This window comes from Aplidium turbinatum, chromosome 3 (genome assembly GCF_918807975.1).
Source record: "Aplidium turbinatum chromosome 3, kaAplTurb1.1, whole genome shotgun sequence".
Classification (NCBI taxonomy): domain Eukaryota; kingdom Metazoa; phylum Chordata; class Ascidiacea; order Aplousobranchia; family Polyclinidae; genus Aplidium; species Aplidium turbinatum.
Window position 1 is genome coordinate 16,328,293 of NC_137474.1, and position 17,119 is coordinate 16,345,411.

General features: G+C 36.8%; 1 protein-coding gene across 1 annotated transcript; it reads left to right on the forward strand.

Annotated features, from left to right (window-relative positions):
- Positions 1-2,652: 2,652 nt before the first annotated feature.
- LOC145766284 (lysine-specific demethylase 8-like) lies at positions 2,653-15,336 on the forward strand. Its single transcript, XM_082577959.1, has 7 exons — positions 2,653-2,945; positions 6,837-6,980; positions 7,306-7,440; positions 8,044-8,222; positions 12,837-13,014; positions 13,292-13,453; positions 14,173-15,336. Exons 1-7 carry the CDS (start codon positions 2,712-2,714, stop codon positions 14,440-14,442), a joined length of 1,302 nt encoding a protein of 433 aa, XP_082434085.1. The 5' UTR covers positions 2,653-2,711; the 3' UTR covers positions 14,443-15,336.
- Positions 15,337-17,119: the final 1,783 nt, after the last annotated feature.

Below are 17,119 nucleotides of genomic sequence, written 5' to 3' on the forward strand. Positions count from 1 at the left end.
ATGGTTAGGGTAAAAAGTTAGCGGAAACTGCAGAAAAATGTTTGCGGAAACTGCGATCAGCGAGGGTTAGGGTTAGAGCATAGATTACTCTATGGTTAGAATTAGGGTAAGGGATAACGGAAACTGCGAAAAAAATTTTGCGGAAACTGCGATCAGCGAGGGTTAGGGTTAGAGCATAGATTAATCTATGGTTAGGGTTAGCGGAAACTGCGGAAAAATGTTTGCGGAAACTGCGATCAGTGGACTTCGGTTTTGAGCTATTTTTTCTCTCGATCTTTTCAGGGGGAAAATTTTAAAATGATTGCGGAAACTGCGATCAGCGACTTTGGCTTTTTTTAATTTTTTCTCTCGATCTTTTCAAGGTACGAACTGACGGTACGAACTGTTCATGGTACGAACTAGGTTGCATCCGAGAAAAACCCAGGTTTTTTTAAAAAAGTCCAACCCGCATGTTTTTTTTTTTAAAAACCCCGGTCTTTTTGGGTTTTATTTAAAAAAGATGCAAAAAGGTAGATTCATGCTTATTTCACCTCAGATACTACTTTTTACCAATGAAGTGTCTCTCACTCACAGTACATGCTGGCTTAACTAAATAAAATAATGCACTAGGGCAGTTTAATTGTGAGGCCTGCTTGCATAAATGAGTTTTAGTGTTGTACAAAGTGGCATTACTTGATTTTTGTGTACAGAAATATCCACTGTGTTTTCAATTTATCCTTGGAAATTTCCTTCACAATCACATCCTCAAGTCCTAATTTGAAGTTTGTTTTATACCTTGTAGTACTTTGGTTCATTTTTTCAATTTTCTGATAAAAATTGGATAAATTATGATGCATTGGGTTTTTTGTATGTTTTTTTTTTGGGTTGGGTAAAATACCGACAACCCTGGTACCATTGCTTTCTTTTTTCTGTTATTATGATACAACCACACTGTATCTTACTGTGTTGTACTCTGTTTTAAACATTATAGCCTACTTTAGGCAGTATTCTACTTTATTTTCTTTGTTGAATTGTTTTATAATTGCAATATATATATCTTACAAGGCGAAAATGCATTCGTCTTTTAGCAGCATCATTTTTGTTACAAATGGGTTTTATGTTCCTGGATAGCTCACCATTCATCAATAAAGTTTATAACTCCAAATCAAACAAATAATATTCTGGTAATATTACATCAAATCTAGTTATACATAGTCTGCATACTACTCCACTAAAACTTTAGTTTTAGTATGATATTTTTTTTCCATGTTTAAGATGTGTGTCTACTCTACAGTGTTCGAAGCCAAAATAAAAGAAATTGCTTGGAAATCAACAGTGCCTATACGTAGGTTGTATCGGATCTCAAATGATGTGAAAATATTTATTTTATTATATAGTTTTTGATGCAAGTGGCTGATGAGATATGCCATGGCTTATGGATTATAGTCAAGGTTGATAGCGTCTACAGACAATTGCCAGCAAAAACATGAAAAACTTTTTTCTACTTGTATGAGCATATGTATTGCATGGTGTTTTTCAGGTAAACATGTCAGTATCAAAATAACTCCGTCATTTGTATCATGCCACATTAAAGGTCAACTTGTCGTAGAAGGAAATCTTACTGGCAGTGTTATTGTTGATGAATCCACCTGGAGTGTTGAAGATCGAAAACTTGTGAGAATCCTTCTTGCTAAAGCATTACGAAAAGAAGGTTATTAATGAGTATGATATGACCTCTTCATAGAGATATATTACTAGTCAATTTTTTAGTACGGTAGGCTACTGGCTGGTCTTGTAAATTGTCCATGTTTGTGTTTGGAACTGAAAACTGGATGTGCATCATGTTTGCATACTCCATCAATTTTTATTTGCTTTTACTCTTTCCTTTGTATTTTCAATTTTATTCAAATTTATATTACATTGATTTCAACCTTAACGATCAAAATGTAAAGTTTTCTGACTCTAATAACGGGGCTCGAATAACTCTAAGGTATTAAGCTTTTCATCTACCCTGGTGCAGCATGGGAAAAATGCCACGTTTCAGTTTTCATTTGGCTGAGAATGCGTAAGAACAGTTGTCAGGATCAACTTTGAAAGTTTATAACAATTGCCATCAGCAAAGAATAAACATATTTTTTGAAATTTTTGTGATTTCCTTTCAGTTTGAGATATCCAACCTTATTTGCATGCCGAATAAATTGGGATGCAACCTAAGTCGTACCCTGAACCATTCGTACCCTGAAAAAATCAATAAAAAAAAATAAAAAAGCCAAAATAGCACACGGATCGTAGTTTCCGCTTAACCCTAAACCTAACTTCAAATTTTTTGAGAAAACTCCGATTAGCGACTTCAGCTTTGTTGCTATCAGCGACTTTGGCTTTGTGCTATTTTTTCTCTCAATCTTTTCAGGGTACGAAGTGAGGGTATGAATTGTTCAGGGTACGAATTAGGTTGCACCCAATAAATTGTATATATATATCATAATTATTTGCAGCATCTTGTTGGAGATCTCTTTTTGCTGATGGAAGATGCGCCCCTGACAATTGGACATTCGATCAAATGCAGCGCAAATTAACACTTGAACGATATCAAATTGAACATCCTGGGTTTGATTTCAGTTCTGCTGAAATTTCAGGAAACTATATTTCCGGAGGTCACCACAGTTAGTTTACGTTGCCTTTGCCACATCTGAAATTCTTGGTTCAACTTTGATGGTAAAAAAACATCTGTGATGGAAAACAGAACTGCCAATATTAAAAAAATTCAATGCAAAACTGAAGATGAGTTGCTGGAAAGAAAAAAGGCTGTTCTTTATTTGCTACCTTCTGATTCTACAACTTTACTTTGCAAAATTAATTCTTTGCTATGTCACCAATGTAGTCCTGCTACTTTGTGTCTGTTAAAGCGATGTTGTGAATGTACGTATGCTGAAGATTTTCAGGAAGTAATGACAGCAGCAGACGAGGTAGGCCATGTTGATATGGGATAACTGGTAATCTAAACAGTAATTCCCAATCGATGAGAAATTCTTCTCCATAGAAGAATTTTAACTGTGAAGCTATTCGGTTTATTAAATTATTATTAATATAGGCCTAAATCACTGCTGACACAAATAATTGCTAAAGAAAGCACCATTGCAAATAGGCTTTAGCCTTGTACTTTTGTATGCTTTTTACTCAAAAAATTATTTTTATTCTGCTCGAATCTGCAGGATTTGAAATGATAGTAATCTCAATCTAAATAATTCTTGCATAACTCAATCTGAATTGTTTATAATCTATTACAAACTGAAATATACTTATTTTTCAAAATCATATTACATTTCTGTTCAATTTATATGTATTTTATATTTAGAGCACAGTAGCCTATTGATTATAGCCTACAGGACATACAACAAAAATAAATATGTATATAATGGTCATAATTAAGTAAAGTCAACAAAATTCCTGAATTTTTCTGACCACCTCACTCCATTCGCTTTCGCTAACTTATGAACATTCTCATTCAATCCAAAGATTATAGAAATATAAAATATCTATATAGAGTATAGACAAATAAAATGTTTTTGCCGTGCTATTAAACCCCCAACTCTTACAGCTCTGTCATATATATTGTATATATAATGTATATATTATTAGGGGTAGGCTATACATATGGGGTATCTCAAAGTCAATTGGTGACACCTTCAAGTTATTCAGTATGCTCAGCTGATTGTTTTAAGACCTCAACTGGGTCATTTGAGTTATTTTCCAGGCAGTGCCGGCAAAAACAGTGTTTCGGATTGCGCACTATAAAAAATCCCAGATTTCAGGCCAATAAGCCAAATGCAGTCTTGAGAAAAGTACACACCCATACGCAAAGTTCGCAATTTCACTTCAGATATTAAATCGGTAATTGCAACCACATGTAGCAAAGCGGGCATCACATTTAAGCAATCACAGCAAGTTTTCAAAACCATCTCAATGACTTTTTACAACCATACAGGCATACATATTACCTCAAGGTCGATGATGTTCCAGGATATGTGCCTCCAACAGAGGAACTATGTCAAAAACATCTCGTCTATCAACGGACTATGAATCCTACAAGCATGTGTTGCCTTCTCTACGAGTCATTGATGGTATAAAACATTTACAAGTGATTCAAAGCAAGAAAAATTGTGCCCATGCAATATTGGATGCACATGACGAAGAAACAATAACAATACATTATGATAGTACCACAGGAAGAAGAATTACAGGAGAATAGACATCCATAATAATGAAGTTCAGTGGTAGTAAACCATTTCGATTAAGACCTCTATCTTTTGCGGTGGAAACCAGAGAAAATATTACAAGATTAATTGTGGAGCAGTTACATCGATTGTGTTTGGCAAGCAATGGAAATGTTTCACCAATTGATCTATGGGAAAAAGTTACGTACTTCAATAAAGACAGATTATGTCAGCAAAGATCTTGGCATCGAGGAATCCATTGCAGCTACGCTGGGGTCAAACCATATACCTTTGCATTAGCTTTGCGTCAGTCATACTTGCAAAGTCTTCGATCGTGGTAATTTAAATGTAATGTTGGAATACGCAAAAACTCCACATGCGGGAGATTTTTTTGCTCACATACCCGCATTAAAATAATTTCTTCCCTCCAGCAAGAGTGTTGTATTTGCTGCTTTGGAAGCTCTATCTAAACTGGCAGTGAATGATGGTCATAAGTCACCACAATTCGAATTGTTTGACAAGGTTGTTGAATCTGGAAAATCGAAGAAGCATAGCCAGTTCAAGGAGAGGAGATTCGGGAAGCTTGGATGCACAGCAGCAACAATCTTGTATCACATTCCGGAATACAAGTCATTGCTCGAAAGCACAAAGTCGAATAATCAATTGGTGCAAGCTTTTCGCATATATTTGCAGAGTAACTTTGTTGTGTTGGGCTTTGAAAGTGCATGGTTTTCTTACCGTTTCACACTTCCAATTTTAAATATGGTTGAAAAAACACTCAAACAGAGCTTGTACAAATATTACCGGACTTGCACACTGCCTTGGCTAATATTCTCCATTCAATATTCAGCAATGCTAATATTCTCTATGTCGATCATTGGCCAAAAGATCAGCAAGCTGCTCCAACAAAATATTCACTGCCATAGAAATCCGAGTGACTGGACGAGTGGACGTAGTGACTGGGCCAAATTTGTTCAAAGTAAATCCGATTAACACAGAAGAACAAGGCGAAACTGAACCTGACCTTGATTCTAACTAAACAGTGTGACTCTGTGAGTGACCTTCTAGAAATTCCAATAGAAGAAGACATATTGACTGCATTGCATTTTACATATGACAACGATAATTAATCAAGAACTGGGAGATGCTGATCTACAATGATCCAGGAACAAAGATGTTGATGTAAATGAGCCGTGCATTTGTAATTTGGGATGCTGGGAACAAAAGAAATTGGCATCTTGGAATTTGTATGAAGAACAATGGTGATACAACCTACACAATTGAGCATTTAGAAAGGGAAAGTCATCCCAATGAAAGTTTGAATCAGAGGTGCAGATATCCAAGCAGACCTGATGTCCAATGTGCTGCGTCTCACAGATAATGCCATGTAATAAACTTGGTTCATGGGATATGTCAGGAAGGAATATGACATTTCTCTTGGATAACTGCCACATCATTGAGGGATTATTCAAAGCATTTTACTAGAAGTGGTTTGCTACATAGTACTATTATTATGAATCAGTATAACTAGTATACAGAACAGTATACCGGTACCGTACTTATTAAATACTACCACAGACATTGATTACTTGCAGTAGCACAGTGGGCATTGCTAGTAGTGAATCCGATATTTTTACTTATGTTAACCAGGCTGGCAAATTCGTCTTTAGTGGGGCAAGATTCAAGCGTGCTTTAAATAATGCCGAGAGTCTATATTTGTTTATTTAAGTAAAAAATATCACTTTTGCGTAAGTCTAGTTGGAATCTGGCGAATTAATTACATGAGGGCCGGCAAAAGTGCGGCTCTAATACGGTGTAAAGCCAGTGAGAAACATTCGAAGATCACCTCTTATGGATATTGGATATGTTAAATTGTCAAGTGGGTTTTGCTGTTTGGTATGTAGCAGAACAACACAGCTAAATCCCTTTCCCACCAGGTATGAGGTAGGAAATGCTACCACAAAGATACGAGCTCTTTGACGAAACCGTTTACCCTTAAGCCGAGGTAATCATACTGCCCCCCCTGCAAAATCAAAATGCTCCCTCCCCCTCTGGGGGCCAATACCGCCCCCTTTGAGAACCACTGCTGTAAACAATGACCATCTTGAATGCCACCACTGTAAACACTAAACAGTAAAACCAATTGCTGGCTTATGGCGACATTGTATACTGTATTAAATGCATTATTACTGTTAAACGTGTCATTTTCGATTTTATGCATTCCGGACACCGTTTTTGCCGGCACTGCCTCAGTTTTTCTCCAAATTTATTGAATTATCGCTTAAAATGCTCAGGAGACAAGATACTTCAAAATAGGGGTGTCACCAAAATGATCTAGAATGATAACTTTTTTAACCATATGTACAGCCTACCCCTAATATTATATGTAATTGCAGGTGATTTTTTTCTTAATTTGTATGGTTGTGGGCATGACATTTTTTTAGTGCAACAAATTTATTGCATTTTCAATACGTTTTCTAAAATAGTACCATAGCCTAATGTGTGTTTTTATATAGCGCTATATCTAATTATTATCCATCACAGATATGTGTTGCATGCATCAGCACTTAAAACAGACCATGTCAAAACAAAATATATACCACAAATCGTTGAAAAGTGCAATGTGTTTCATTGTTTCATCAGCTCCTTGATATATCATGGGAAATGCTCAATAGTGGACATTGGAAAGACGTCCCAGATAGCTCACGGATAATATATTCTCTGGCATCGCTTTTCAAAGCAGTTTCATTTGCTGTTCTTCAAAATCGTTCCTTCGGAGTTGCTGAGGTACTTTTTAAGCCATGCATTTCTTTTATATGAACTATGGAGCCTATGTTATGAACCTTTTTACGAAAGGTGTTAGCTATGAATTGAATTAAACTGCTTTTTTAAAAGCAATTTTTTATTAGCTCATTTCGCACTACATAATACAATTCTTAACAAACTCAACCTCAAAGCAGTCAAAGTTTAAGATTTGAATGCGATATATAAGTGATTTTTATGTATATACATAAGTCATGTTACATGCAGTATTTTAAATAATTTGTTTCACCAAAATGTTGATTAATTAGGACAAACCTAATAATTGAAATCAGTTTCTGTGTAATTCCAGGAGGTGTGTCGGATATGTGACATGGGCTTGCTGATGGGGCGTCCAATATTTGACGGTATTTTTTATCGATTAATTCGTGTTTTCAAACCACGCAAAGACAGAAAGCGTTTCGCTAATAAAGAATTTGAGAAGCAGGTTTGAGCTTGACTTGAGATACATTTACCAGTTATATACAATGTTATACATATCATCTCAATGAATCTTCCAATTGTCCAACTGGTTTGGTTCACTTGTTAAAAACCTTCTTTGATTGTCTTCTTCGCACGGAATGGCCCGTTTCGGTGAATACGATCTCTATTTGGTGATTTTTTCAATTTTTTTTTTTAATTATCGGGTACCGTAGCCTAATTATCATTGCCGTTTTAGGGTTAGGGGTTAGAGGTTAGGAACTCACCGAATCGGACTCACCGAATAGTAGCAGACCCTCTTCGCAAGCCATAAAATACGTTGCGACCTACAAATTACAATTACGCCACCGGTTGAGTAAATATTTCTAGCAGACTGATGCTGATATGCAATGCTTTCTTGCATCTAACTTACATCGGAATGCTTGATCTTGCGTGTATTCAACCTGTCAGTCCCAAGTTTATCTATTGAACGTCCAGTCTTCACAAGTTCAAACTGTTAATGATGGCAGACTTTGGAGTTGCATTTTCGTGCAATGAATGGTTTCACATTTTATTTTTAGCTTGAATTTATTGCTTCATTCAAAACCCTAATGAAATGTTCTAACCACAGAATTCGAAGAAAGCGACGTTGGAGAAGGTATCGTGCACTAACGTTAGTCTCAGGAAAGACAGAACGATTCCTGTTCTACAAGCCCCATCTTTGGAGACATTCCTTCGCTATGTGGAAGCTGGAAAGCCTGTTGTACTGGACGGTTGCATAGATCACTGGCCTGCCATGTCGTTGTGGAGGTGATGAATTGTGCTTTAAGCTTTGTTACTTAATTTGAAGATTGCTTGTTGCTACGAAAGAACATGAGCGATTGTAATGTCTTTGGTCGTTTCATCGCAGCAGTTGATGTGGGGTAAAAAAATGTCGTATTACAAACTAACTGCTAAGCTGGGGAGTGACACTGGCCTTTTGTGATTCACCCACCATGTTGGAAGGAAAAGAGCAAGAACAACCAGCAATTGCTGTTTGCTCTTCACTTAGATTTGTGGCACTACAGTTTTTCATAACTTATATATATGTTGAAGCACGTTTTATATACAGGCAGGGTGAAGAGAAAGTTCTTGTACTTTGTTTCATTTTTTGATTAAACATACTGAATGTCACTAATAAAACAATAAAAACTATTAATACTACAAAAAGTGCTCTATGCCAAGCAAACAGGCAAAGCAGAGCGAATTAAATCAAATATAGTTATTACTATCTGAAGCCTTTACAAATTGTTTCACCTAACGGATCATCAGAAGGTCTGAAAAAACATGCAAACAGCAAAGAATCGATAATTCTGAAAAGATATTAAATATAACAACTGTAATTTAATCTGCCAAAAAAATCTCTAAACCTGTACTTCCTGAGAAGATATTAAATATCACAACTGTAATTTAATCTGCAAAAAAAACCTCTAAACCTGAATTCCTGAAAAGATATTAAATATTATAACCGTAATCCAATCTGCAGAAAAAAAACTTCAAAATTCTAAGGACAACCTCCATCCGCCACGACAAAGCTTCAATCAATTTGTCCCAATGGAAACCAAGCAACATGATGGCAACATCTATGACATCACAAAGAAGCAAAATGCTTATGTGATGATCAGCGCAACCTGTAGTAACCTGAACAAAATTAATAAAAATTGTTTTTAAGCCTGTAAAAATTAAATGAGATTTATAACCTGTAAAAATCAAATGAAATTTAATTTTTTCAAAATTATAACCTGTGAAAATCCCAAGGAATTGTGATGATGTAACCTGTAGTGACCTGAACAAATGAAATAAAATATGTTTATAAACCTGTAAAAATTAAATGAGATTTATAGCCTGTAAAAAACAAATGAAATTTTTTAAAAAACCTGTGAAAATCAAAAGGAATTTATTTCATTTTGAAGCACTTGAGTTTAAATTTGTTTTTATGACGACATTTGCCGACCAGTTCCGAACGCTTGTTCAAAAGGTGGCCACTATCAGCCTTCAGAATGGCCAGCTTTTCAGCCAAACATAGGCCACAATTGTTACGACCACCTCCACTATAAGGCCGAGCACAGCTGTGGATGGACCAAGTTATTTTAGGATCAACACCCTTGTCCTTAAGGTCCCAAACTGCCTTAGATAGTTCGGTGCTGTTTCGTTTCTAAAGACCTGTCCATGAAGGTACATTTATGGTTGGAAAAACGTTTTTTAAAAGTAGTTTCACAACAACCAATGTAATTAAGAACCTTTGGGCCGTTATCAATGGTGGCTTTGTAAACAACAGCCTTCTGTAAGCATTGCCCATTCAAAGGACAATCTGACCTCACCCTACAATTGCAACCAGGCTGCGATGGTACATTATCAGCCTGCAATATTGCTTTATTGTGGGAGGAATGGTGGCTTTGTAAACAACAGCCTTCTGCAAGCATTGCCCATTCAAAGGACAATCTGGCAGATTGCACAAAATATTCAACCGTAATACTATTAAGCTGAGCTACAGTTGTACTCCGAATGTTGCAAGCGTCATATCCTCCCACAATAAAGCAATATTGCAGGCTAATAATGTACCATCGCAGCCTGGTTGCAATTGTAGGGTGAGGCCAGATTGTCCTTTGAATGGGCAATGCTTGCAGAAGGCTGTTGTTTACAAAGCCACCATTGATAACGGCCCGAAGGTTCTTAATTACATTGGTTGTTGTGAAACTACTTTTAAAAAACATTTTTCCAACCATAAATGTACCTTCATGGACAGGTCTTTAGAAACGAAACAGCACCGAACTATCTAAGGCAGTTTGGGACCTTAAGAACAAGGGTGTTGATCCTAAAATAACTTGGTCCATCCACAGCTGTGCTCGGCCTTATAGTGGAGGTGGTCGTAACAATTGTGGCCTATGTTTGGCTGAAAAGCTGGCCATTCTGAAGGCTGATAGTGGCCACCTTTTGAACAAGCGTTCGGAACTGGTCGGCAAATGTCGTCATAGAAACAAATTTAAACTCAAGTATTTCAAAATGAAATAAATTCCTTTTGATTTTCACAGGTTTTTTAAAAAATTTCATTTGTTTTTTACAGGCTATGAATCTCATTTAATTTTTACAGGTTTATAAACATATTTTATTTCATTTGTTCAGATCACTACAGGTTACATCATCACAATTCCTTGGGATTTTCACAGGTTATAATTTTGAAAAAATTAAATTTCATTTGATTTTTACAGGTTATAAATCTCATTTAATTTTTACAGGCTTAAAAACAATTTTTATTAATTTTGTTCAGGTTACTACAGGTTGCGCTGATCATCACATAAGCATTTTGCTTCTTTGTGATGTCATAGATGTTGCCATCATGTTGCTTGGTTTCCATTGGGACAAATTGATTGAAGCTTTGTCGTGGCGGATGGAGGTTGTCCTTAGTAATTCTGAAGTTTTTTTTCTGCAGATTGGATTACGGTTATAATATTTAATATCTTTTCAGGAATTCAGGTTTAGAGGTTTTTTCTGCAAATTAAATTACAGTTGTGATATTTAATATCTTCTCAGGAAGTACAGGTTTAGAGATTTTTTTGGCAGATTAAATTACAGTTGTAATATTTAATATCTTTTCAGAATTATCGATTCTTTGCTGTTTGCATGTTTTTTCAGACCTTCTGATGATCCGTTAGGTGAAACAATTTGTAAAGGCTTCAGATAGTAATAACTATATTTGATTGAATGTCACTAATATATATATATGTCTTTTTTCATGCTAAATATCTTGCTCAACTCTTTAAAATTTAATTGTAAGGTCTAAAATGAGCCAAAGAGAAGCCATTATTCAGCATCGCGCGGGGAAAATCAACTCTGAGATCATTAAGCTCTTGAAAGTTGCCAAATCCACCGTTTGCCATGTTGTGGATAGAGTTAAGGAACTTGGTACACCTGAAGATCGTCCTAGGAGTGGAAGACCTCGCACTTCTCGAACAAAAAAAGTGGTTTAGGCTGTCCGAGAAAGTGAGGAGAAATCCAAACAGATCCATCCGTGAAATGGCCAAAGACAGGAATGTGAGCAACACTTCAATGAAAATAATTGTGGAAAAGATCTCTAGATGTCTCCTTACAAGATGAGAAAACGGCAGTTTCTTACACCTCTCCAAAAGCAAAAGAGACTTGAAAGTGCACAGATTCTTCCCAGAAAACTGAAGACAGGCATGGCAGGGCAAGAGATCATTTTTTCAGACGAAAATCTCTTCACAATTGAAGCTCAGTTCAATAATCAGAATGATAGAATTTATGCAAAATCTTCAGCAGATATTAAAGATTATGTGAGAACAATTTACCGCCGTCAAAAACCGTCTTCTGTCATGGTGTTGGCCGCCATCTCCAAAACTTGGAAGTTGGAACTCTCCTCTGGTTTTCGTTAAACAAACGGTTAAAATCAATTCAAATCGCTACCTCAATGATATTTTAGTTCCAGCCCTTGAAGAGATGAAGAAACACTGCAAAGATCAGCCCTGCACTTTCCAACAAGATGGTGCACCATCCGACGCGTCAAGAAAGACTCAGGACTGGTGCTCACGTCTACTTACAAGATTCTAGAGCAGGGGAATGTGGCCTCATTGCCTGATTTGAATCCCATGGACTTTTGTGTGCGGTCGTTATTGGAGGCAAAGACCTGTTCCGTTGCTCACCGAAGTGTTGATGTTCTGAAGCAATCACTCCTGCTGGAATGGGCCAAAATACCCCAGGATGAGCTACGTGCCTCGGTCGAAAACTTCTGACAAAGAAAGAGAGTTATCCAAGAGAAGGGCGGCCACGTTGACAATAAATAAAAAAATTGATTCCTAGTATCGTAAGATTCCTAGTATTTTTAGTACGGGATTCCTAGTAGGCTATCTTTACAACCATTACTTCATGCAAGCATTGTGAAAAAGTGAAAGTTGAATTTAACGCTTTCTGAACCATAGGCATACGAAGCCGAGTAACGTGATCAAGTTTTACATCTTTAAGTTTATTACATATAGAAACACAAAAAACTACGCAACAAATTAAGTATGATATCGAACGTTTTCGACATCACAAGATGTCCTTTTCAGGAATAATAATACATCTTGTGATGTCGAAAACGTTCGATACTTAATTTGTTGCTTAATTTTTTGTGTTTCTATATGTAATAAACTTGAAGATGTTGAACTTGATCACGTTACTCGGCTTCGTATGCCTATGGTTCAACAAGACAAACTCTCTACCGAAGCTCTATTAACGCTTTCTCTTAATCAAGCAACAGTTTCACACCTCACGATATGTCATTACAAGATTTAACAAATGTTTGATGTTACTATAGAAAAAGCAAAAGAAAAACAGTTCTTTACTCTATCATGATAATTAGATATTTTACAATGTCTTGTATGTTTTCAGTCCCGATTACTTAAAGCAAGTTGCCGGACATCGCACTGTGCCGGTAGAGGTCGGCTCGAAGTACACTGACGACAAGTGGGGGCAGCGGTTGATGACAGTCGATCGATTTGTTGATAACTATATTTCCGACTGTCAATCAGCTGCCGGCTATTTGGCACAACATCAACTGTTTGATCAGGTAAGGGGTAGGAAAGGAGCACCGTATTTTCTAGTTTGTTTAAAAGTGTCTTCCTTTTAGCAGTATTTCGTATTGAATTAAAAAATGAGATTTTTTCTGTACGAATGCTGTCTGGATTACGTTGTCATTATGAGCAATTAACTCGATTGGTTTGATGGTTAGTTAAATAACTGTTTTTAACATAACCCACTGATGCAAATGCGAAAGACGTCGCAAAAGGTGATTAAGTATCGTTGGTCACTCCGACTGCCAAACTCAGCCATGTGACTCTTGTTAGGTGCCGGAGCTTCGAGAAGACATCATCATTCCTGATTATTGCTGCTTGTCAGATCAATCGACGTTTGATGCTGATGATGATGTTGACATCAACGCATGGTTTGGACCACGAGGCACAATCTCACCATGTCATCATGACCCTAAAAGAAACTTGTTAGCCCAGGTATTTGTTGAACATCTGCCTTGTCAGTCTGACAAGTTTCCACAGCTATAAACGAGAAAATAAATCTACAGTCAAAGTTTTAACCTAAGAAGTTGTGCAGTTCAGTTAAAACAGCACTCCCTTACTAGAATGGATGGGAAAATTGAAGTATTGTCAACTGCTTGCAGAAACTACTTTGCTGTTTGCCTATTCAAGCCTTTACTTCCAAGCCAAATTTTTAGAGCAAGCGTTCGAAGGACACTTTTGTGTTTGCCAATCTGGCGCTCAAATGCAGTGTTTTGGAGACTCAATTGGTTGTGAGTTTAATGATATACACTAGTATACAGCATGGAGAGCCTGGAACAATGTTAACAACCCTCATAGTTACATTCCTTAAACGTATCCATCAAGATTGGCACGGTTACTTACTTATCTGTTTAATCGCAATTTCACGTCCAAGCTAGAGATGGAATGAAACACTCAAGGCAATTGCATCGTCTTCTACCGGTTTCCAAAGCAGAATTTGCCATGAATATGCTGCAGTTGATATTTAGAACTATTTATCTGAAACGTCGAATAAATTTGAATTAATGTTTGATTTTCGTCTTTATTTTCAACAGGTCGTTTAGACACTGCTCATCCCAAGGCCTTGTCCTCAAACAATTGCTTTCTTGTAATGAAAAATCATAAATGAAAATGTTTGACAACAATATTTTAAACGTTTTGCTTTTATTTTTCAGGTTGTTGGACGAAAATATATTCGTTTGTATGCGCCAGAGCACAGTTCATCTCTTTATCCGCATGGTGGCACTAGTGTTTTAACCAACACTAGCCGAGTTGATGTGGAAAACCCCGATTTGAATACATTTCCACTGTTCAAGCAAGTAGATGATGAGTTTTGTCAAGAGCACATCTTGCTTCCCGGGCAATTGCTGTACATTCCTCCAAAGCATTGGCATTACATCCGTTCTCTGGATGTTAGCTTTTCAGTAAGTTTTTGGTGGGAATAGTTCCCCATCACTGAATTTTCAACATTCCGGGTGATTTGGCGCTGGACTTATTGTTTTGCAATCCTTGCGCCGACGTATTTGCTGGATATTTTCTTGGAGTGGATTCAGCATGTTTCAGTCAAGTGCTGTACAACAGCCTTGAGGCATAAACTTCTCCAAGTTTATTCTCGTTTGAATCACTTGAGCCGATGATCTATGTTATGTCAGTCAAAGTTGCTCAGTATTTGACAGCAGTATGTCAAGAGTTGGCCGGATTTCTAACAAAGACACCGATGTACATAGCATGGCAGTTTACGTTAGCGCAATATTTGCTGTGACCATATGGACCATTGCATTGATTATATCGAAATAAGGCACCGAAAAGATTTTGTTGTGCAGATTCGTGTAAGAATCACGCATGATTTCGCTTTCTTGTGTCATCATCATCATCATCATAATCCATCGTCGGTTTGTTCCCCACTAGTGTGTGCTTGTGGTATTTCATGTTTTCTTGCTCGATTCAGATTCAGTTGTTATTTAATACTGTACGTTTTAGTAGCCTACTACTGCTTCAGTGAAACTAAAGGTTAATGGTGACTTGCAGCAAATTACAGCTTAAGTGTTGTGTTCAGCACCACAAGGCCAGCTGTTTGTTTCACATCGTTGTAACTTTGTTAAATTTGCTGTAGTCTGTCACAACATGCCTGAATAAAATAGATTTACTCTCGTACGAACCATGAAGTTTTTTCATATTCCCTAGATTTCGATGATGTAAAGCCTTCTTGAAGTGCCTTATGCAACTGCTCACCTTGTCACTCGTGTGTTTGCGACAGGGGGTTCCCAAGTCCGGCCCGCGGATCTAATCCAGGTCGCGATATGTTTTTGTCTAGTCCGCGTTTGCTGTTTCACAATGTGTTCTTTTTGGCTCGCAAACACAGAAATCATACCAATTCAACTTCCATTTAAAAAAAAATAAGGACAACTTTTTCTCACAGACAAGACAAGAGGAGGGTGAGGAATGAGGATAGTAACAATCATAATTGCGAAATTAACTATTATTGTCTTGAAGAGCAACGAATTCAACGACCGCTTTCGGGATTTTGCCGCAATTGAAAAGGACTTGTTGCTATTCACTTCTTTTTGCGTGAATCCTAATGAGGCTCCAGCTCATCTTCAGCTGATTGAGCTTCACTGCGACGGCGAAATTGGCAGCAACATCTTTTCCTTGTGCTTTTTTGCCAGCAGCTGGATAAAAAGCACAAGGAAATGAAAACATTTTGCAAAAAAACGTTAAGCTTAGCTCAACATATTTGTGTGAGCAGACGTTTTCGGTTATAAACTTCAAGAACCGCTTGAGATGAAAACTGAGCGACTCTCGCATACGTGATGTTTTATGCTTGTCTACCAATAAACTCGAACCAAATTTGACCAGGATATTAATATCAAGACGCAGTGTTTTTTAAGGTGTTTTGGGGGACAGAAACGGTCCCCCAAATTTCTCCAGCGGTTTCCCAAAATTTGGACTTGCAACTACAGTAGAAAAGTAATGGTTGTTTCTCGCTATGTCTTAAGCAAATATGGCTATTTTTTAGTATTTAAATGAAACACTTGCGGTCTCTTAAAACTACTTAGCGGTCACCCAAACCAAACCTTAAAAAAAAACTGTCAAGACGTCAGTTTCATCCTTTACATCAATACAGCTGTATTTTACAAATTTCTGGATGTTTTAATTTATAATGAAAAGCTGATAACTTATAGCTTAACAAAATGCTTAAACCTGGGTATTGGTTTGCTGTATAAAAATGATATTAAAAAACACATTACTGTATAATGCGCCAATTTTTGAGCAAAGCACGATTGTTGACCCGCGGGCACTTCCAAATTAGCAAATTTGGCCCACCTAGGGAAAAGTTTGGACACCCCTGGTTTAAAAAATATATATATATATTAGGGTGTCCCACTTTTAGGCGACTTTTCAGGAAAATTAGGTTCGGGTCAAATTCTGAATGGATTTTCGTCACTGATTTCAAAAATGACGTTATTTTTTCATTATGACGTCATCTTGATGTGCCAGCTAGCGGGTTTTTGCTATTTTGGCCTTATCACGAATATGGCAAGAGCTAGAGACTTGGAACTTGCGCCAAAATGACCGGAAGAGACGATTTCCTATTTGTTAATACAATATGAAACGCTAATTGCAACAGAAAAAAAGTTACTGTATTTTGAAAAAACATGTTTTTGCTCATTTTGGACAAAAATATGAGAAACACGGCAATTTTGCTACTGTGATGCTTTTATTTCGGTTGTTAAGTTGCTGTGCTGCGCCACATTGTTTAACAATTAAGTACAGTGGTAGTTAGTCTAGCATATTGTATTTACAATTGATTATATACCTCACCATTGATTTTTACATGCATACCGTAAAATGGGGTGACTTTAAAAGATTTTATACCTTTAACTAACTATCTTGTACTTTTTTTCCTTTTTAAAATTTTTTAACTTTTGTTACTCGTGGTTATTAGTTAGGTTGTCTACTATCTTGAGAAAATGTAAGAGGTGTCCAACTTATTTCGGTTTTCACCAATTGATGTAAACGCAAAGACATCAATTGAGCTGTAATTTGTACATTCGAAAAATCTATATTTTTGTTGTGATTACGATTGAGGTACCGGTACACCGTTTATATTAATATCCTGCA

What these genes read in the sequence shown, in the direction of transcription:
- LOC145766284 (XM_082577959.1), top strand. Translation starts at nt 2,712, where the DNA reads ATGGAAAACAGAACTGCCAATATTAAAAAAATTCAATGCAAAACTGAA. An exon ending in GTTCCTTCGGAGTTGCTGAG is followed by an intron (nt 6,981 to 7,305) that starts GTACTTTTTAAG and finishes GTGTAATTCCAG; the next exon opens with GAGGTGTGTCGGATATGTGA. An exon ending in CCTGCCATGTCGTTGTGGAG is followed by an intron (nt 8,223 to 12,836) that starts GTGATGAATTGT and finishes GTATGTTTTCAG; the next exon opens with TCCCGATTACTTAAAGCAAG.